We start from the raw sequence: 23,503 nt of genomic DNA on the forward strand, positions 1-23,503 counted from the left end.
CTTTAAAGTGCTCACAAATGCAAGGGGACCCAAAATTTTCTTATATATGGGAAGAGCCTCAGTTAAACAACTTTCCAGAGAAAAAGAGGTACTGAAGCTATTTAAATGTCCCTCTTAGCACCGTGGTTATTCGTTGGGCTACAGTCTGCATGGTCGGCAGTTCGAAACCATCAGCAGCTCTGAGGGAGAAAGACTGAGCTTCCCACTACCATCAACAGTTTCAGTGTCACTGTGAGTCAGCGTTGACTCGATGTCAGTGGAAGCTATTTAAGGGAGAAGCAGGTGAAATCACTTGCATACGGATTCAATGTTAGAAGATGCTGGCTATTTTACTTGGTAGCACACGTACATTGGAGCCCTGGTGGTGTAAGGGTTACATGTGGGGTTGCAATCTGAAAAGTCAGCAGTTTGAAACCACCAGCTGCTCCACAGTACAAAGATGAGGCTTTCTACTCTCATAAAGAGTTACAGTCTTGGAAACTCACATGGGCAGACCTACCTTGTCCTATAGGATCACTATGGGGCCGATAGGGTCACCATGGGCTGGCATCTGCTCATGGCAGTGAGTGTTTGAGTTTACACAAGTCTTCTGCTAATCAAGTTAACTCTTCCCAACCGAATACTTCTCACACAAGAAAACGGCTCCTTCTTATATCTGTGTTTCCAGTCCATGTGGCCCCCCAGTGTTGCCGTACTGGAAGCCCTTGGCAAGTAAGCGAAGGGCCGTGCGAGCCAGGGTAGCGGGCAGGCATGTATGTCTTCAAGTGCACAACATGTTTGGAATGTTTTGCTTCCGGTTTGGATCTGACTGAAGTACGTTCACCATGCTATGAAAATACCGTTTAGCTTTCTTTTGTGGTGGCCCAGCATTTCAGGAGAGGAGCACCAGCTGGGTGGGTAGCGAGGGGGAAGGTGAGTGTAAGAGGACCGAGGGGGCGAGGCCGAGATGGGGAGGGATTTCCTGGAAAGCAAGAGATGGAAGGGGCCCACACAACTGAGAAGAGTAAAACATCTGTGAGGGGATGCACGGTAATTAATCATCCCCGTGAGATTCTGTGGGCCCCTCTCCCCCTTGTCCTCCCCAAACCCAGAGAGGACGACACTGTTACAGCTATGTAAACAACGGGCTCCAGCCGAGAGCAGCGGGGGGGCCCCTGTTGAAAGTATGCTTGGTATCACATGCATGGAGCTACCGAGGCAGAAACAGCAAATTCTTTTCCCCATGCTTGGGTAGAAGTGAGTCCCAGCGATTGACTGAGAATGTTTGCCAATGACGCTGGTAGATACTAACCTAGAAGCACATTTCTCTAGGAAGCCACAGTTGGTAAGTGGCGATGGGGCCTGGTGATCCATGCTTTCAGTTGCTGGGAACGATTCAACTCATGGGAACCCAGGTGTGTTCGAGTAGGGCTGTGCTCCATAGAGAGTTCAGGGCATACGTGTTTGGAAGTAGACAACCACGCCTTTCTCCTGAGAGTTACTTGACCTTCCAACATTCCTGAGCGCTTTCTTGTACCGGCCAAGCTTCTTGCCCCAGGGACTTCTAGCTCGTCCGACCCACAAACCCAAACAAAAAACCCCAAACGTACTGCCATTGAGTTGAGGCAGACTCACAGCAACCCCACAGGGCAGGGTAGAACCACCTCTGAGTTTCTGACACTGCACTCTTCACGGCCCATCTTTCTCCGTGGAGTGGCTGATGGGCTCGAACTGCTGACTTCTTAGGTAGCAACCCTACTTGTAACCACGATGCCACCAGGGCTCCCGCACATGGGGAAGAGTTGTTTTGACTTAGCTGTCATTACTAAATGCTAGTCTTCGCAAGCAGGAAGGAATCTTAAGAGATCATCTCATTTGCTGTTAGTTATCTCTTGGCTCTGTTCTCCTACATCTCAACGAAAAGAGAGAAGGTTACAGTCCCAGAATTCTCTGGGCGCTGTTAGAAAAAGTGGAAACATTGAGGCTCAATTTCATCTTCTCAGCCAATTTACCATCAGTGTGAATGGAGCGATCAACTGTCTTTGTTAAAGTAAATTCAACAAAATCGTTTTGTTCTTTGCGATTAAAATCGTGCGGTTTGTCTTTATTTGGGGATATACATGGCAAGGCCAAAAATGCCTGATATGTGTGTACAAACAGGCTCACTAAAACCAGTGTGGAATTACACAAAACAAAGCACTACTGCATGCATGACTGGACTGGCAGTTAGGACGTTTAGAATAAAATCAGCTTGCGTGATTTATGGATGAGTTACTTTCTCCCTCTGAATGTAATGTCCTTGTTGGTAAAGTGAGAATATTGAACCAGAAGGACTTTTAACATCTCTCCCAAGTCCAAGGACCATGGAATGTACCAGCGCAAACCTTCTGAATTGTGTTCTGGCAGCCATCTGCCTTGCCTGTTGCACCCTGTCTTCCATGGGAGATCACCTGAAGGACCGGGGTCAGATTTTCCAGAGAGGAGGAAGCGATGGCCAGGATTTAAGGATTGGGCCACTGGCTTATTTGGGTCTTGTTCTTTTAACTGACGTGTCGTTTAGAGGTGGCACAAAAGAGCACTACTGGGCTGTTGGCCAACCAGAGTCCCGTTTGATTCACCTGGTTCATCGGAGCTGAAAAAGAGCTGACAGCAATTCAAGAGCATGCAATGATTTGAGCAGAGCAGTAAGAAAACCCGTAATAAGGATTTCAACCCCCACAGGGCTTTTCGTAGCATGCCCAGCATTAAGACAAACAAGCAAACACCCCGAATAGCTCTTATCTTTTGAAATTCCTCTTACTCCTAATTATAAGTTAAACCAAAAAGAACTTACTTGATATTACTGTAATACAGCAAAACTGGTTGCTATGAGGACAATTCTGAATCATTGCAACCGTGTGTGTCAGAGCATGTTCAATGGCTGTTTGTTTTTTTCAGAGTTACCTCAGCATGGACTCGAACCACCAACCTACACTGTTTAATAACAAAGACCTATTGACATTTACACTACCCAGGGACTCCCATGAGAAACCTGAATCCCCAATCCCCATGGAGTGCAACAGCATTCAAGAACCTGACAGCAATTCTGCACAAAATTTAGGAGGATAGTTGATGGAAGGTTCTGGAACCTCTCACAAGACTCCCTGATGTCTAGACCCCACTGCCCTTTTTAAAGTTCTTCAGCAAGTGTAAGTTTTGTTTTGTTTTTCACTTCCCTTTGAATGAGCAACTACAGAGTGAGAAACACTCTGGCAGGCTGCATCGGGAGGTCCCTGAAAGTTGTTCTGGCCACCAACTATAGCCCTGATGTTCAAAACGAATATTGTTTTACTTTTCCATTTCACCCTTCCTCCCTCCCTCTTTAAACTATTCTAAAATTATAATATATAATATATTAAAACGTATCATATTTTTTATTTTTTTGAGATTTATTTTGTTATTTTGTGGTGGTTGAGAATAGACCCAGTGAAGCACACACGAATCCGACGGCTGCTGCATGCATCCTTTTGTGTCATTGATAACAATGAATTATGCACTCATTCTCCACCTCCTCTTCTGAGCTTTTCTGTCTCCATTAAAATAAGCCCGCTGCCCTCTAAGTGCCCATGTAATTCTTCCAGTGGCTGCTGTCAGTGTGAATACCTACAGATAGTGGGGGCATGATTATCAAGTTAGATATTTATTTTTAATAATTAAGTTAAATCCTTGTTAGGTTTTTAGAAGACCAGTGAATGTCATTGGCTTGTTGTTGAGCATTGTTGAAGGGCAACAGCGTCAGGGGTCTAGGCTTCTTTCTGTCCTGACTGCTTCCTTTCCCGGAGGATCGTCAGGCAGCACTGCAGGGACTGAGAGCAGCCAAATGAACAATAAACCCACTCAAATGGCTTTCTACCCCTCGCGTGGTCTGGTCTTCGATGGCAATACAAACACCACAGCTAGCAGGATCCTGGGAGACAGAAAACCAGTACCAGAGGTCCCCTCAGGAGGGGGAAAAATCAAACCACTGCTCCCAGTTGTTGCAAGCTTTACAAATAAGGCCCAACATGTGCGAACCCCTTTGTCTGTTCTGATGCAATGAAACAACACCGCGGTGTCTCTTCCTAGTGCCTGGACTGAGACAGGGAGTGAGGTAGATCCAGTTTCTTTCTGCCGTAAGAAAGACAAGTGCCATGATTTGATGAACGTACATTTGGAATGGGGACCAGACATCCGCTCTCTTGTTCCAGCTCCAACATTAGCTCTGAGCAAATCTTAATAACCCGGTGCCTCTGTTCATCCTATTATTTGTAAAGGGCCAGGTCACGATGGAGGAAGTTATAAAAAGCTTAAACTAGCTGCCAGATTCATCATCGTCTTCTTTTTCTGTCATGTCCCCAGAGTCAAATCTACTCCCCAAGAGCAGATCATTTTACTGTTAAATTACGGGCAGCGACTCGTCCCTGTCTTCACCTTCACGTGCTTTTTTAAAAAAGACAATGTCAAGGGCTCGTCACCTTCATTCAGCCACCTGATTTGGCTTTTTCATCCCCCTCCGCCAGTACTTCTACCTGGCCTTGGTCACATGATGTGTTTTTTCAAGCCGTCCAGCTGCGGACCTGACGGTGGCAGGAGCCCACGAGCATGCGCACTGCTCTGAGACGCGCGCCACAGCGGCCAGCAAGGTCCGCGGCACCTGGGCTCTCCATCATTCCTCTAGGTAATTTTCTTCCACCGTTTAGCTGGATCCTTTCCCAACACTTTTATGTCACCCGGATCTCTTACTGGCCTCCCAAATGTTCACCCTGGGACTCTTCATTGTCATTTTGCTGTGTGGCTGCATCTTCGCTGTAGCTCGGTGCAATTTTATTCAACTGAAGTGCCCAGAGCCAGTGTTGGCCAGCAGTTCTCCCCTGGAACTCCGTGACTGCCTAGGACACCGAGGAAACCTTTAGGAGTCTTAAATCCCTTTTCATTTAGTCGAGTTCCTACAGATAGGCATAGCCCGCTGTATCCTCTTTCTTCCCTGGAGCTGCTGGTGGGTTTAAACTTCTGACCTTTATGTATGCAGCTGAAGGTTTAACCATACCGCCAGTCCTTATACACGGAAACAGGATGTCCCACCCCACTTCACGGCTCTGGAAAGACCAGGGTGGGGCCAGAATTTCACTGCATAATTGCACTCATTGAGCTTCAATGTGCTTGTTTATTAACACGCATTACGATGTTAACCGATGACTGAATCCATGGCTATTACCACTATTATTATCATAATCAGAGTAGCTAAGCCAGAGACTAAGTGAAGCGCTTTCTTCGTGTGGGTACTAGAATCATCGCAGCAAAAGGAAAACACCGACACCGGTGTTTATCTTTTTGCCTGTGAAAAATGAGACACTAAAAGTAATCTGCTTAAGATCAAATCTTCAGATTTGACAACTTTGGTTGTGTGCCTTCACAACCACACTCACTGCCACTGAGCGGTACCCATTCCCAGCCACCCCAGCCAGACAGGCGAGAACTGCGCTTGTGAGTTTCTGAGACTGTAACTCTTGTCCACCTGCACGCAGGTTTTCTTTCTTTCTTTCCCTTTTAGAATCAGTTTATTGTGGGCTCACACAACTCTTATCACAATCCAGACACACATCAATGTGTCAAGCACATTTGTACATTCATTGCCCTCATCGTTCTCAAAACATTTGCTCTCCACTTAAGCCCTTGGTATCAGCTCATTTTCCCCCTTCCTCCCTGCTCTCCCCTCCCTCATGAACCCTTGATGATTTATAAATTATTATTATTTTGTCATGTCTTACACTGTCCGACGTCTGCCTTCACCCACTTTTCTGTTGTCCGTCCCCCAGGGAAGAGATTATATGTAGATCCTTATCATTGGTTCCCCCTTTCCACCCCACCTTCCCTCCATCCTCAGCACTGGTCCTGAAGGGATCATCGTCCTGGATTCCCTTTGTTTCTGGTTCCTATCTGTGCATCCTCTGGTCTCACCGGATTTGTAAGGTGGAATTGGGATCATGATAGTGGGGGGAGGAAGCATTTAAGAACAAGAAGAAAGTTGTATGTTTCATCGTTGCTACCCGGCACCCGGATTGGCTTGTCTCCTCTCCGTGACCCTTCTGTAAGGGGGTGTACAGCTGCCTACAGATGGGCTTTGGGTCCCCATCCTGTACTCCCCCTCATTCACAATGATATGATTTTTTGTTCTTTGATGCCTGATCCCTAATCCCTTCAACACCTCGCGATCACACAGGCTGGTGTGCTTCTTCCATGTGGGCTTTGTTGCTTCTGAGCTAGACGGCCGCTTGTTTACCTTCAAGCCTTTAAGACCCTAGACGCTCTATCTTTTGATAGCCGGGTACCATCAGCTTTCTGCATTTCTTTTAAAACGTTTTTCCCCTTCTTGGCCTGTGCTGTCCTTCTGTCTGCCTGAGGATGCATTTGAGTGCCATGCTGCTTGAGTCCAGGAAGCTGGGCGGACTTCTGCATGTTCTATGGAAGATAATGCCAACTGCAGAGAGAGCGAAAGCCACTCCAGTTCACACTCCGGGGCAGAATGGCAAGGGTGGGCCGGCACTGCTGCTGGTTGACACCGAACACCTGGCGCTGCCAATACCAACCAATGCACTGCCATGGAGTCAATTGCAACTCAGCAACCCTACAGGACAGGATAGAACTGGCCCTGTGGGTTTCTGAAACTGTAACTCTTTGCGAGAGTAGAAAGCCTTGTCTTTCTCTTGAGATGTTGCTGTAAGTTTGCCAAATTCACTATGTCCTCAATAGCACTTTGTTTTTTACAAAACGATGGCATTGAGGCATCATTTTTAATTATTATTCCTATTAGTATTCATGAAAGAGCGTGACAGTGTTGTAAATGAATTGAAGAAGTGGAGCATAGTATCAATCGAATAAATTATTCTGAGCAATTGAATGAGACCCACTGTCCTATGCACTGCTTTCAAAATGAGTTCCCAAATGTGTTAGTGAGCTGCCCAGTTCCATTGACTGTGCTGGTGGGCTAACTTATCTACCTGCAGCAAGATTATCCCCGGTGCCATCAAGGAGACCATGTGAAAGATGTGCTGAATTTGTCTTTCAGAAGGACAGTGGTCCAGGTTACGTGTGACATCGTCTGGTTAAGATCCCTCATGGAAAGAAATAATGACAGATCTTCTGTAACAGTTTTCTCACCACAAAATTAGGTTTTGGAGAGGATCCTTGCTCCTGTGCTGTGTGGGGCCAGCAGATTCAGGACTGCAATGCTAGCAGGGTTGCTAGCTGGCTGGAGTGGAAATGCAGGATGTGCCTGGGACATTAACACTTTTGAAGATGAAGCTAAGAGCTGCAATTACTATATGAGCCACTAAACTGGGGCTGCCTTGAGAAGTTGTCAGAAACAGAGAACTAAGAAAACTGTTCCATTACCCTTACCCCAAGTGGTAAATCAAACATTTTAACACATGGTTGGTGGAGGAGATTGCCCTGTGTACATCATTCTCTGATCCTTCTGCTAAAGCCAACCAAACCTGCTAGATAAAAAACAGAAAGGATTTTAATAGAATCAATGAGCTGGTAAAACAGTAAATCCTCAAAGCCCCCAAAATAAGTGAAAATGGGAACCCAGAGGAAAAAATAATGTACCGGCTTTGGTTTTTACAGCTGTGCAGTGTGGTTACAAGAGAAAGGAAATGAATCATATATAGGATTTGCCCTGAGGGGAGCCTGCCTCACAACTCCATTACCAAGGGGTAAAATCCTTAGTCAAAGAGCTAAATCAAAATACACTTTCAATGTATCCCCCAATACTTTCTATTGATTAAATGTAAGCTTAGGGAAAACAAAACCAACCGACCAACACACAACTCATACTATACAAGGTAACAGAGCACCATGTGCAAGAGCCAGCAGAAATACCCAAGTCGTATCAGACCAGCAGCATTCCCAATATCAGGAGTATCCGACTTCTTCACAGTAACCGTGGGAGCCAGGAACGAATGACCATCAGGCCCTCAGGGAAAGTAACTGTCAACGGAACTTTTCACCCTGAGTCACACTGAGCAAATATGCCTTCCAAGAACGAGCGCTTCAAATGGGGCTTCAACAAGTCATGGAAAAATGTCCCATCTCCTAATTCCACTTTTCCCATGAACTTTCCAAAGCAGCTGTGTAGTGCTATGAATTCATTGATATGCATGATAGAAAAATAGTTTATGACTTGAGCCCTGGTGGACCTATCATTTAGGTCCTGAAGTGCACTACTCCTTACTTGCTCCATGGGAGAAAGATGAGGCTATCGACTCCCATAAAGATTACAGTCTGAAGAGCCCTATATAGGCACACTAGGAGTTGGTTCAGTATGTATGCAGGCCATGGAATTAAGAATATGGATTCCAGACTCAGGAAAGTGTCTTATTCTGATGATAAACAAAGAAAGCTGTAAATATGCAGCTAAATCTTTATAAGTTACAGCACAGTTAACAATGATAAACTAATGTCGCATTAGGACTTAAGAAAAAGCAAGGCAAAGCGAATTAACAATAGAGTAAGAGTGGGAGGGGTGTTATCAGGGTTAAGGTGTCCTTAGGTTCTTGAGGGGTTGTGGAAAGGACAAAGATATTGATTTAGCTCAGAACTTAATGATATATGTTAAAAATTTTAAAGGTAACACTGAAGAATAAAACAAATAAAGAACATACCTTCTAAACAGTTTTTTAAAGGGGGATGAGGGGGAATGAGAAAATCCTCAATTAATGCACAAGAAGGGAGGAATTGTAAGTCTGAATAGAATGAGACAAATGCACAAAATGAGATGGGAGAATAAAATCCAACAACACCATTATTTCTAAACTGTTACATGAAGGAAATGTTAGTTAAATTATAAAAATTGTCATTATGGGTTGAATAAAAAAATCCAACTATGTAAGATTTATAAGAAGTACCTTTAAAATTGAAGGCTCTGGAAATGGTGCAGGTAAAGAAATGAAGATAAGATATGCAAGTAAAATAGTCACCTAAAAATGTCTAATGTGGAACTGATTACAAGGGTCTACCTATAGCCCCCTCCCTGGGGGACGGATAACAAAAAAGTGGGTGAAGGGAGACGTCGGACAGGGTAAGACATGGCAAAATAATAATCATTTATAAATTATCAAGGGTTCATGAGGAGCTGATGCCATGGGCTTAAGTGGAGACATATATTTTGAGAATGATGAGGGCAACGAATGTACAAATGTGCTTTACACAATTGATGTATGTATGGATTGTGACAAGAGTTGTATGAGCCCCTAATAAAATGATTTAAAAAATAAAATAAGACCATATTCTCAAAGGCTTGCAGCTCAGCATGAGAGAACTCTTTAGCAGCTCATTGTTACATTCAGATTATGGGGGATATGAATGATTAAATGAGGGCTAGTAATGGAGAGGTGGGGGGGTTCAGACCCATCCCAAAGCAAATCGAGGGAGGCTTGGTAATTTGCTTCTGAAAGGTCATGGCTATGATAACTCTGGGGAGCACTGATCCGCTCTGCAAATGTGTGAGCCACGATGACTTAGAATCAACTCAACTGCAGCTGATTTGGCTGTTTTGTTTCAATATAGCCCCTGAGGTGTTGTGAGTTCTTTGATTGTATCGAAATCAACTATCGTTGATACATGGTAGGTGCTGTTGAGTCAGTTCTGCCCCATAGACACTTGACCCCTTTTGTACAACAGAGTGAAACCCTGCCCGGTCCTGTGCCATCCTCACCAGTGTTCTTATATTTCAGCCCATAGATGCAGCCTCTCTGGCTTGCTGAAGGTCTTAATATTTGTTGAATTTGGAACGGATTCTTTTCTTCTCTTTGTCTTCGCATTAGAAAAACGAATGAAACAGAGTTTTACCAAGTTTGAAATCTTGTCTGAATCATACGAGCCTATGGTGGACAACATTGTGGTTAAGTGTCATCCGGCGGGCAGCAACATATGTCTCACATCAATTCCACAGGAAGAAATGCTGCCCAGCCCTGTGCCATCCCCATAGTCATTGCCATGGTCGAGTTCATCACTGCAGGCAACGTGCACCCATCTTTGGAGGATGTCCTTCTTGTCTATTGACCTTCCACTCTCCCCATCAGGAGGCCATTCACCAGGAACACGGTTCCGCTGAGGATGCCCGCACAGTCACAACACAGCCTCCATCCTCACTGCTGCGCAGGAGCTTTCCACCTGTTCCTCCTCCAGGGCAGGCGATTTGGGTTGGTGTTGTGGCTTTTTATGATGTGCTCCGTACTCTGTGCCAAAATGACATTTTGTTTTGTGAGCCACTGTCTTGTGTGTGTGTGCGGGGGTGGTGGGTGGGTGGGGGCGAGGGTGGGGGGGTACTGCTTTTAAGGGCAGTACCATACCTGTTCCCATCCAGCTCAATACCGTATTTGAGAAGCTAATGAAGATGTTACACAAATCCAACTTTCAGACACTTATTTGTAAAACAGCAGCAGAGTGGTAGTGAGAAGGGTGCTGGTTGCCTTCCTTGCTACCAGTATGATTTAAAAAATACGTAACCTGGCCAGTCTTTTCTAAGAGTCTGACCAGGCATGAGCTCAAGTAATAAAAGTACTGCATGCTGCAGATGTCTTTCCACCTTTAACATTTATGAAGGAAAGTCAATTTTCAATCAAACAGGTTTCTTTTCATCAGGTTTTCTCTACAGTGTTTATGCCTCAGGTTTATTGCTAACAGTACAGAGTGTCCAAGTATATTATGGGAATAGCCAAATTCCCAGTGCCTTAAAATGTCTTCCATAGGCCCCAGAGTCAGGTAAAGGCTGATTGATTATACAGCAAATACATCAAAATGGGTATTTATGAAATAGCCCATTTCTTCCGCTGTCTCTCACCAGTGTGAACATCACACTTGGGGGTTGTCGTACAAATATCTCAGAGAGCTCTGAGCAGAAATGACTGCAGGTTTTCCACAAGAAGGAAACGTTTCTTGGAGATGTTCCATCACTTCATGACAGAACGGTGTCACCCGTTACCTACCTCACATCAACAAATATTTGGTGAGGTGCTGCTTGAACGGTGTCAAGTGGCTCCTCTATTCCGATTTGTCTAACCGTCTCACTCACATACCCATTAATGGTTGAAGCAGGTCCCATACTGTGAATGAGTGTGCTGATGAACTTCTTCATCCGATTAGCTCATGACTGGCCACACAGTCTCTGATGACGAAGTTCCACAATTGGCAGGAAGGTTTAGCACTAGCTGCTCCATGGGAGAAAGAGGAGTCTTGCTCCTCCTGCAAGCAATTTGTCTTGAAAACCCCCAGGGACAGTTCTATCCTACCCTGCAGTGTCACTGCACATTGAAATGGACTGCGTGGCATGGCTTCTTGGACTTTATACAACGTAATGTGTTCTGCATGGATTATTCATTTGTTAATCTGCTGTCCACATATTCTCTGGGGTGTCATTTATCTTAGATTGAACAAGCAAATTTCTATTTCTTGTAGTCTAACATGGCCTGAGTCTCTATATGATTCCCTATAGGAGATGAAGGAATTTACCTGGGTGGCTAAGAAATGCTTTAAAAATAGATTTTTAAAAAACTTTTGGCGAAACTATACACAACACAATGTACCTGTTGAGTGATTTTCGGAAGCAAGTGTTGCCTCCTGGACATTTCCTTCTTGTGGTCTCTGCCCTTTGGTCTCCCCACCTTGAACTCAGACTCTCTGCCCCTAACCAGTCCCATCTGCGAGGAAGTCTCTTTTGCTGCCTCCATCTCAGCTAGGTAATTCTTCAACGTGGTACACGAACAGTGCCCTTTGCAAATAGTCATCCTTGCCTTTGGATGACAGGAGCACTAATAACATGCTCTGATGTGGCTAGAGTACATGGGATAGTTTTACTCAGTACTAGGCAACTTCAGCACTGGTGGTGTTGTGGACTGTGCATTGGACTGGGAGCCCCATGGTTGGCAGTTTGAAACCACCAGCAGCTCCTTGGGAGGAAGACTGCGCTTATAAAACAGTTACAGTCTCAGAAACCCACAGGAGGGCCACTGTGAGTCAGCATTGACTAGACGGCAGGGGATTTTGTTTTTTTATGCAACATCAAGAGCAAAGAACTCAATAAACACATTTGCTGATTAACTGATACTTTCAGAACGCATCAGTTTAACTGGGGTCTAGGCATTCTGGAAGAATTGGAAAGTCTGAAGGGAAAAATAAGCATATGGGCATACCATAAAATCTGTAGTCAGCACCACATGCCATTATTATGACAAATTCAAAGTCACCAAAGTGCTTGCTTAAATGTTTACAAGGACAAAGGTGAATTTAACACAGAGCTGAAACTCAAGTTAGGTCTCAGAATTACCACGCCAAATGACTGCAGACCACTTATACCTAGGGTAAGGCGTGAAGACATTTCCTCCCTTTGGACTGTGTAGCAAACCTGATTTCATCGCTGGAATTCATCTCGTTCTCTGGGCATGTCTTCAGGCAGTTGTACAGTGGGAGTTGTGCAGCCAGTGTGGTGATTACAATGTTTCTACTTCCCATTTATGAGCACATGCCATTAAGCAGGACCTTGGCTGAGCTGACAGAGACATATGTGCCTCCCGTTTGCCCTTTCTTCCACACACCAGAAAGAAAAGCTTCCCACGGACATTAATAATAGCCCACTGTCCACTAGATGACAACTGAAAAAGAATCTACATCCGGACCGGCCAGTCCATCCAAATTCCCAACCATGCATGCCAGCATCGAGTTAGACTTGTGCATCCATCAAGCCCATGGCAGAAGCAGAACAACAATCTCATCTTGGAGATAAGCCATCATCTTATATGTGTGTCCTAAGATAGTCCCCACTTGGGCTTCCTCAACCATGGGCCTCACACACAGCAAGACGTCTGTGACAGATGACTCTCTGGGCACCACATGCTGCTCATGTTGCCTGGAGAGGAGCGGAATAAGGACTGAATAAGTCGGGGAGTTGGGATGGGATGGTTTGCATTTTCTCAGTTTGGAAAGCAATCTGCATTTGCTGGCAGTTGTTTCCAACTCCTCAGAAACAAACAGATACCTCACAGCTAGCAAGTCAATTGTGACCCATAGTGACCCTATTGGACAGGGTAGAACTGACCCTGTGCGTTTCAGAGACTGTAACTCTTCACAGGAGTATGAGCCTCATCTTGCTCTCACAGAGCGGAGGATGATTTTGAACTGCTGAGCATGTGGTTAGCAGCCCACCACGTAACCACTATCCCAGCAGGGTTCCTGGTGTTATTACTGAGGGTTCACTGAAAATGATAGTGGGGGGTCTCAGTGGGGTTGTGCGCAAGCAGATCAAGTGTGGGTAGTTCACAGTCCAAAGGAGAGTGAACAGTAGGCATCTGTCTGCGGGGCTGAGTGGGGCATCATTTGTGAAGTTGTAACAGAGGCCGAAAGTCAATCTGGCCTTGACCCATCTGTCTTTAGAAAGCTAATTAAAGTGGAGAATCTGGTTTACTACCGCTACTTAGGTTTTCCTTTTGGGGCCACGCATGAAGAGTGAGTGAGTGAGTGCGTGAGTGACCCTGTGTCTGTGCCCCGTAGAAGGTGGGCAATATCAATTTCACCTAAAGACAGTAGCTGAGGTGCTAGCTAATGACGCAGTGTCTTAATCACAGCCTGACATCCTTTTGAAATGCAAAGTAGTGGATTTAGGCCCATGCAGAATCCTTGGAGGGGACTATGAAATGCCATAGCAATTAAAATGTGCAGCAGGCCCTCTCCTTCATCCGCAGAACCAATATCCCTTAGATCACCCCAAAACGGTCCCAAAGAGGCATGGAAGGGCATTTTTATGGCCACCATTTTACTCAAACTGGTGCTACCCAGCAGGCAGGAAATGATGCCAGGATGTTAGTTGCTTTGTCAGTTTTGGGTCCAAAGGGGAAAAAATGAAAATATCTAACTTTGCTATTTTGTGAGTGTTTAAATCTAATTGTAATAATATTAGCAACATCTTTGTCATCAATGGCAAACCAATGGGTTTTAGAGGCTGCGTTATATTTTTGAAAGAATCATAAAACTCGATATTAGATTTTTGCCCATCTAGAGAAGAGTCTAGGAGACCAGCAGGGGCACCAGGCCAAGATGTGGTCCTCTGGTGGCTTGCACTCGTGCCAGTATCTTCAGAGAAGTCGGCCTTCTTCTGGGGAAAGCCTCTCGGGTCAGCTCCAGGGATCATAACAACCTTCAGGTAAAGGGAAGGGTCAACTCCTGGGGAGTCTCCCAAGTGGCTGGGCAGGCCACCTGCACTCTCAGGCCGTCAGAGCCGGGGGCCCCTTGAACACATGAAAAGATCCCAACCATCCTGCTTTCTCCTTCCGTTTCTGAGTTGGCATCAGGAGACCTTAGCACCTGTTTCCTCATCCGCCCACCAGTTCCCTTCTAGAGCATGCGCTGTGGCGATGATCTCTAACTCTCCCCGTCCAAACTGCCGAGGGGATGGACAGGGTTACTTCTCAGGCTCTTACCAGGAAGAGATTTCTTTATCAAAACAACGAGGTAAATCTTTAGATGCCATGTTACCGAGACCTGGGTTTACGGCCAGGCTGACATCTGTCCCGCTGGTGCCCTGGATGCACTGGGTGAGGAAATCAGGGCCCACCGGCGATGCCCCGCCCCCACTCTGGAGTCCATGCCCCTCTGGAGGGCTTCCTGAGGAGTTGCTGCAAGCAGGGAGGGTCATGAAAACGACACCCAGCACTTATTTGATTGTTTCAATTTATCATCAAATCAAGCAAAATGGCCCGGATGGTTCATTTCTTCTGCTCCAGTACAAACCAAATTGAAGATTAAAAATAATAAAATCTGATGTTCCTTATCTGAATGCTCTACAAGTAATCAGCAAATTCAAGTGGGGGGGGGGGGTAACAACCAAAAGCCCAAACGATTTCATACCCCTTCCTCCACCCGCAAATTCTCCGTGCCCCAACTAATGGGAAAAAATAGGTCGTCATGCATGGGAGCTGATTGGTTTGTTCTTATTATTAGCAAGGTAATTATTTGCTCAGCATGAGAAGAAAACAGGCAGTATATTCCATCAGGGGCGAGCTAGTTTTTTCGGCAGACTACACATAGTCTGAACATTGGGATCAAATTTAAATCAGCCACCAAAGGAGCTGGCTTTACCCAAAGAATAGATGGAAAACCTTACCATCGGGAGACAGTACCAAAATGGTTGCTAACCAGAAACACCAAGCAGAGAGGGCATTACTAAACAAGGTGGCCGCGCAGGTGTTCAATTCGTTCTCTGGCCCATTTGGAAGGGAAAAGTGGAGGTGAGCTCTCTCGAAACCCTCCCGAAGGGCTGCGCACAGACAAAGGGGCTGAGAGGAGAAAAAGAGCAGAGCTTACACTGTGCTGCATTGTCCGCCACACTGTCCTCTGGCAAGCAAGGGGAAAGCAGAGTCAAAGGAAAAAGAAACAAAGATTATTATCGACAGAATAGCACAGAGCAGGCATAAGGGTGAGCATCGCAGGCTGGGATTCCTCCGACCCTCGCCCCCACCCCTCAGAATGACCAGAAAGCAGTCTGCATGCACAGCACCACGCTGAATACTTGCTAGAAGGTTCGGGGCGAAATCACTCCCAACTTCATGAATGAAGTTCCAAGCCCAGCTTTAAAAAGAACCTGAGTTTTACAAGCTACATTTCTACTAAATACATAATGCAAAGTACCTCTTTTGCTCTAATACATCCTATGGGCGATGTCAAGTCACCGTGTGATTCCCACCCAAGTGAGCTCAGCATGTCTCTGCTCGGCTGGGCTCGTAACGAGTGGCCTGTTACAAGGGATCGTTTCAAACACTTAGATGGTCAGGTCTTTTCAATTCAGTAGTTTGTGTTGGATTTTCACCCTCTCTCCTTCCAGCGAATTGACACTTCAATAAAAGAGCAAGACACTCATCGTTCTGCCTCACACTTTTCCAGGGAATTCATGGAGTGTAAATTTCAGAAAAGAACCAGGGATCAGCCTCTTTCTGAGCACTGATAGTCACCACTGGCCCCTTTAATTGACAGCCAACAGCAGTGGGCTTGGACAGAAGGCCTGGTAGGGTGAATGCTGTTAATAGGAAAGAGGGCCAAGGCAGCAAGCCTCTCTGTTAAGCAAATTAGCTGATGGCATCCTTTGTCTTCAGTAACTCAACAGTTGGCAGAAGGGGTTGGGGTATTCTCTGACAGGTCAGCTTTCTATCAGCAGTTGAATTAAGACAAATGTATTAAGTAAATACTGGGACAACACAAATAATTTTACGGATGCATAATCTGAAGGCTGACTATGCAAACAGCCACCTAATTTTAAAGGAACACATGGGAATGTTCCTAGATATAAAATAATTTTGTGTTTTATAAATATAGTAAGAGGTGAAATGATGGAACAGATATAGTTTTAAGAGATAGGGTTTTTTATCTGTTTGTTCGTTTGATAAGTTTTCAAAAAGTCTCATGTAAATTTATTTCTCAAACAAACCCCATAAATACCAGGTCATGGAAAATATAATTTAATGGGCGTGAGACAAATTAATAGCCGATTTCAATGTTAATTCTACAGATACAAAATTCAACGTCAATGGTATTAAGAAGTAGCTAATGCAAGATAATTGCATTATCTTGATTTAGGCAAAGGGGTTAGGGTGATTAGACATTCTTTTTAAGCATTGTGCACTGCAGCATTTTCTATGCACAAAGAGTTTGCGAAATGATGAAAAATCTTTCACAATCGGACTCCTTTTCTGGGACACCTACTTCGTACAAATACCCAGCAAACACCTTTTCAGGGAAACATGACAATTGGGGCCTTGTTGAGAAGCAGCCAAGATGGGCAGTGATGTATGGCAGACCGGAGGACAGTGCACAATCCATCTAGCTGGAAGATGATTAGGCCCGACATTTGCACACTGCACACAGGTCCAGAGTCACTGCACCACCTTGCCAGGATGCAGAACTACGCAGAACTCTCAAAGGGAAGAAAGAAAGCCGTGGGGGCACCACAGGCAGCAAATGGAGACTCTGATAGCAGCTTCAGGCCTAGCTCCTGTTTTCCAGAATAACGTTGGTACAGCTGCTTTTGATATGGAAAAATCTCCATTCCTCTTAGAAGCTCAGGAAAGTGGCTCTTGGTTGGCTTCTGACTGGCCCTGAATAACAAATTGCAAATTCTTCCATTGAGGAAGGAATCAAAATTCAATTCAATAATAATAGGGAGGAAAAAAAGGGAATATAACTTCAATTCTCACAGGGCCTTAAGCTCTATGAGGAAGTTGAACTACAGTGGGTGTCAGAGAAGACAGGGATACAATTGGCATTGCGGGTTACCTTTCTATGCTCTGAACCTGCTCCTTCCTTTTACGCAGGATCCTATGGTCAACCCTGCCCATTTATTTTCAGAAAAAAATTAATGAGGGACGCTTTTGTTGTTTTACTGCAGAAATATAAAAAAGTACTAAAGGCCTTTGCTATTTCCCAACAGCAAACTTGTATTTGAGAGCCTTATGAAGATTACCAATGAAGTCTCTTAATAAAAAGTTCAACCTCCAATTTTCATATATTTCAAATTTTAGACTGCACATGAAAGTCTCAAAGTTTGACGGTGGCTCACTTTGCTTGGTTCTGAATTGCATAAAGACAGCTGCTTGGAACAAATGCTTGTCTCCCTTTAAGTTCCTTGTTTAAGGGTTTCTTTTGTGGAGGGAGGAAAACTTGGCTGCTCTGTTTCAAGGGAGGGTCAATTAATTAGTCATCATAAGTATCATTAGGTTGTTTACATTCAATGCAAGTATAACTAAGTGCATAACGCACCCCAGTTCTTTAATTCATTTTTTATGAGAATTTCCAAAACCCTGGCTTGATTATTGCGCCAACTACAAACGGAAGTCCTAACAAGGATAGACTCCATGGTCACTATTCACTCTTCTTGGAAGAACCTTGAAATTCAAACCAATTTGTAAAGTTAAAAACCCAAGCAAATCATGAGTGCTTTAAAACATCTGGTTAGTAGCTAGACGTTTGGTAACATTTATATGGTTGTTAAAAAAAGGAAAGGGTAACGAAATTTTAACTTTCTTCTAAAACGATGGACACAAAATAGAAATAACCAAAGTCAAGTAAGAGGCTCCCAGAAGACACACCGAAGAAAAGGGTATTTTATTTGCTCATAACTGCTGTTAACTTTATGACAATTCGGCTGCTAGCTACTCAGCTTTCCTGTCACACTGGGATTTCAAGGACAGGTCTTCATGTTGCCAAATCCATTTGATCTTTACAGAGAGAAATGCTGAGTTGTACTTACTTTGAGGCCAAACCCAAGCAATTTAATCTTATGAGCTGTAGAAGGGTGATGAGCTAAAATGATAAAGTAATTTATAATAGAGCCCAATAAAAGTATATTAATAACTAGCTACCCTGGAGACCTGAGACCCGAGTTTATATGACACAATCAGATGTGGTTCAAGGACTTTATGACCTTAAGGTTTTTATCTATTAATTTCACATGAACATAATTGGCAAAGTAACATTAACAGTACTAACAATTACAGGTATATAAATTGTTTATAGTCCTGTAAATAGAAGAGATGAAATAGCACCTAATCAGGCAATATTTCTCTGCTGTGATGTTTTTAATTTTTATGGCAAAATCAGATTTGTAAAGCATACTAAAAATGTGTTTGCTACATTCATTGATGGTTTTATTCTCAGTAAATTGTCTTGTTGATTCCATGCAGGCTCCTGTCACACATGTAAAGGGCTCAAAGAGTTGCTACATGTAAGGGTTTCAACTTTCAAAGGGCACACACACACACACACACACCAAAAAAATAAAGAGAGAAGGGAGATAAGGAAAAATGGTAATGAAATTATTTTGGGGTCTCTTTGCAAGGTCTTTCAAAGAGAAACTTTCACATAAAAAGTACAAAAGTTTCACTGTATCATAATTGAATAAACCATCATTTTAAGAAGAGAACTGAAGTAGGATGAATTAGAAATCTGCTATTATACTACTTATAGATCTGGAAGAACTGGTAACAGTCAGTCTTCAAATGAATATTTCAGAAGAAATATGAAGTGGAAATTCTGAGCACCGCATGAGTGGATTAATGGTTATACAATTTCTTAAATAATCGAATCCATGCCCTCAAAGAAAGACCGCACTCTGTTACATAATTCTAATTAAAGGCAGGAGCAGAATGTGACGAGGAGCTGATTCTTCTAATCAGCTTTTCCAGCATCTTAGCATGGGGAGGCGAGAGTACTCTCCGCAGAGAAAGGGACACTGGCCCTCCATCAGAGCACTCACCAGCCGGTCCAAGCTGGTGCCGGCAGCCGTTGTCGGTCTTTCCTCAGGATTGTAGGGCCTGAAGCGAGTGTTAAAGTTCTCTGGAGCTGCCCGGGCTGACCTGAGGGCTGGAGCGGGCTTGGGCTGGCCACATCCCTGGAAGACCTGGAAGAACCAGAGAGAAGTTGAAAAGGCCGCTCCTGCGATCACGACGGAGGCCTGGTGGCACAGCGCGCTGTGCCTTGGGTTCTGACGACAAGGTCAACAGTTCGAAACCACCACCAGCCACGAGAGAAAGAGGAGGCTTTCTACTCCAGTAAAGAGTTACAGTCTCAGAAACCTACAGCGTCACTAGGAATCGAAATCAACTCGAAGGCAGTTTGTTTGTGTTTGGAGATCTTACTGAAAAGAAATGTTTCTTTGAAGTGCAAACAAAGGTACACAACTGCAACCATCGATGGCAGACAAAATTACCCAGGGAGATACGGAGTGAGGGATTGCATGCTCTGCTCCTCGGTTCCCTCCCATGTTAAAATGTGTGACTAGTTGCTCTGGAGTCTCTGAGGGGTGCAAACGGATCACAGGCACCGCAGGAAAGGAGAAGTCCACTCAGAAGAAGCTGGGCATGCTACTTCGGACAGCCAGCCACGGAAAACCCCATGGCGCTCAGCTCCACTTCGGGAGACATCGGGGCTCACCAGGAGTCAGGGTCAGCTCAAGAGCCATTTCGTTCTGAGGAAGCTTTCAAACATAGCATACCTTCATACACCTGAATTCATTCTCAATAAACATCCAGTTGGGATTCTTGTTATCCTGACAAATGTGTCTCATGTCCAGCACATAAGGCCCAATACCTCCAGGGACTCCCCTCTGACTGATGAAGCGCCATCAGAAGACGCAGTGGAAAGGCTCTCTGGAGCAACGGCGTGGAGAGAGGGCATGCACATAAGAGTGGGCTCCGTGTGGTGGCAGTTTCCCTCAGTTTGCTAGTGACAGCTGTTCGCGTCACACTTGGGGTTGCTGTGAGACATCGAACACTTCATTCTAATGATCCAGGGACTGCGCCATCCGCCATCCGTTCTTCCCACGATGGCTTCCCAAACGGGGGCGGGGGTGGGGGTTTGACACTTCAATTGCTGTTTTTAGAAGCTGCAAACTCTGCACTAGGTTTCAAGGGATAATACTATTACTAGAATTCTAGGACACAGAGTAACATTTTCAGAACGCTTTTTTAAATTTTTGCAGTTTTACTGGCATATAATCCACATATCATATAATTCAATAGTTCAATCATATCAAGAAGAATTGTACAATCATTACGCCAATCAATTTTAGAGCATTTTCTTTCTTTTTTCCCCCTCTATGGTTAAGTCGCATTTACAATGAGTCATGTAATCACAATCAGTTCTAGGGTTCCCTCCTACTTCTGCATGCATTGTTTTCTCCCCCAATCCCCAACTCTCTCTATCTCCCAGCCCTCACCCCTACATCCCCTGTAAACCCTTGCACCACTTATTATCTCTGTGCATAACTCCTGTGCTTCACAAATGGAAAACCCAACAGAAACAAAATACAGTGTTAAGGATAAAATAACAACAATATAAAGATGAAAATACAAATAACGAGTAAGAAAGAAAAGGCCACCATCAGTATTTAAAAGGAAGAAATTTTTGTCATGGAACAAGCAAGAAATTCTTGCACCTAGAACAAGTTCAGGTTGGGTCAAGAGGGAGGTCAACTGATCAAGTATCAAGTTTGATCCAGTATAATCACAATTACAATGATCTCTATCTGGTAGTAAAGCCATTCAAAACCCTTGCCTGTGGCTAGAAGGGATCTGCAAGCGGCTTAATCTGACTAGATACTCTGCAGATGGGTTTCAGACTCCCACTGTCCTCCAGAGCCTTCTAAAACTTGGGTGTTTGCAATTTAAGCTCTGATACTTTTCCCTTTGTCATATTTGAATTTCGTTATTGTCATCTTTGGATCACACCAGCTGGTGTGCTTCTTCCAGGTGAACTTGGTTGACTCCTAACTTAGATGGCTGCTTGTTTGAATATAAGCCTTTAAGGCACCAGACAGTATTCTGAATGATAGCCAGGCACCACCTGCTGTCTTCACCACACTTTGCTGTGGCACCTTATCTTTAGTGATCGTTTCAGGAAGGTGAGAACTGAGCAGGATCATGTTATCTGAACTAACTGTTCTTGGATTGGGGCTGGAGTTAAGTGGGGTCCCAGAATCCATCTGCTCGTTCCTGGGACATGCATGACTCAGGTTTACTTTGGCAGTCATGTTAGGACAGAATCAAACCCCCCTGAGACCAATTACACCCAAAACAGCAACAAGCCAAGCAGCAAACTACAACAAACTAACTAACTAACTAACTAACTAAAAGCAGGAAACCAAACCCCCATAGAAACAGAAAAGTAAAACATTGCCAACCACCCCCCCTGGGGTAGAAGGCAATTGCACTGATAACATCATCAGTTTTCCCCATGACACAGCACTCAGGACAGTGTCTGTAAGAGGTGTCTATGCAGGTTCCATTCCCCCGTGCGCTGCGACCCTTGAGTTGTTGTGCCACACGGTTCCATCTTCCATGTGATTGCGCTTTATGGACCCTGAGTAGGGGACTGGGTGCCAGAAGGAAGTTTGAAAACCATTAGATGACACTTCCTACACAGAAGATCATTATGTATGCGGGCTTCCAAAAGATCATGGAAAAACTCCATCATCTTCTAATTCCACTTTTCCAAGAACTCATTGTGGCCCACTCCTGCATGCATGTGTGCATTTTAAAGTAAACTTTTCATTTGGGGGGTGGGGGCGCTGTTCATGTAAGCTAATTTCCAACTTGCGGGTACATATTTAGAAAGCAGACTTGCCTCTTCTTTGATCCCTGGTTGTTAGCGCTAGAGTATGCGGATTTCGTCAAGCACATGAGAGGACTGCACCACAGCTAGCTGAGAGCTCTGGAGCGCCAAGCCCGATGACAAATTTCATCTTGAGAGATGACTCATTCGGTTTTCCCGCGTAGGCTAATTTCTCTCGTGTTGTATTCAAAAGTTCTCCTTCAACTCAGCACTTTACAGAGTGGGAGCACTTTGTCTTAGCATTCCCCGGGATGGGTCTTAACACACTATTGATTACTCTTCCCTGCGCAATCTGAGCAGGGTAGCGTAAACGGGGTGATAAAGAGAGTGGGCCATTTCCCCCCAGTGCTTAAATCACTTCCCAGTGGCAAGGTCGTTGCTGATGGAAGGCATTAACATTTCCAAATCTCCGGGGAATTGTTGACTGTGCTATTTTGACTTGCTTAAAAAATGACAGCTATTTGTTGTTGTTGTTTTTAAAGAGAAGTATAAAGCCTAAGGCAAAACAATACTAATGGTCGTACTGCGATTTCAGGAAGCCCAGGAACTGAAAGCGTTAATAGAACATCCTAATTAGCCCTTGGGGGGCAAAACCTGACTCAATAGGTTAAATTAAATTAAAGGGGCTTGCAATGCCCTGAAATGATCTTAATGCTCTAAGGTAGATACGTCATCTTAGCAGAAAACCTTACCACTTGTTTGATTTTTTTTAAATGGGTGTTAGTTATAACACCAGAATGTAGGTGGGCAAATATAATATACTCGTAGACTAGCCGCTTTCTGTGGATTTTGAGCATAGTTTCAGTGAAGGCGTGGCTGGGGCTGTATCCCAAACCCAAAGGACACACGGACTTCTAGTCATTTGGGGACAACCTCTAGACCTATAGGGACAAGTGAAGATTATAATTACATTATAATCTGTCACAGTCACCTCCTAACTAAGGTTTCCGTTATTCCCATCTCCAAGGGGAATTGTCACCGTAGACACCCTTTCGCGGGATGCCACCACACTCAGGATCCAAGAGCTATTTCCCTGAATTTCACAAGACTTCATGGGAATGGTGGCGAAGGGGATCCCTGAAATAGAGCACCTGTTTCCTCTGGTTTAGCCTGAGAATGATGTGTTACAGAAGCTTGTTCAAATTCAGAATGTTTGAGTCAACCCATCGCAGCCATATCTTACAGAACTTGATTGATGTTATTATTAGGTGCTGCGAATCAGCTCAAGTTCCAACTCAAAGCAATCCTAGTGAAGCAGAACGAAACACAGGCCAGTCCTATGCATCCTCACAGTTACTTCTACGCTTCAGCCCATTGTTGGAATCACTTTGTCAACCCATCTCGCCCAGCACCTTTC

General features: G+C 44.5%; 1 protein-coding gene across 1 annotated transcript in view; it reads right to left on the reverse strand.

Moving 5' to 3' along the window:
- GPC6 (glypican 6) overlaps window positions 1-23,503 on the reverse strand; it is a 1,378,959-nt gene that overhangs the window by 91,140 nt on the left and 1,264,316 nt on the right. Inside the window, exon 6 of the mRNA XM_004709773.2 lies at window positions 19,292-19,435. Within this exon, the coding sequence (XP_004709830.1) occupies window positions 19,292-19,435 (144 nt within the window). The remainder of the gene's footprint in view (window positions 1-19,291; window positions 19,436-23,503) is intronic.

Source organism: Echinops telfairi, unplaced genomic scaffold (assembly GCF_000313985.2).
Source record: "Echinops telfairi isolate 266 unplaced genomic scaffold, ASM31398v2 ScPeMD7_7405;HRSCAF=8443, whole genome shotgun sequence".
Classification (NCBI taxonomy): domain Eukaryota; kingdom Metazoa; phylum Chordata; class Mammalia; order Afrosoricida; family Tenrecidae; genus Echinops; species Echinops telfairi.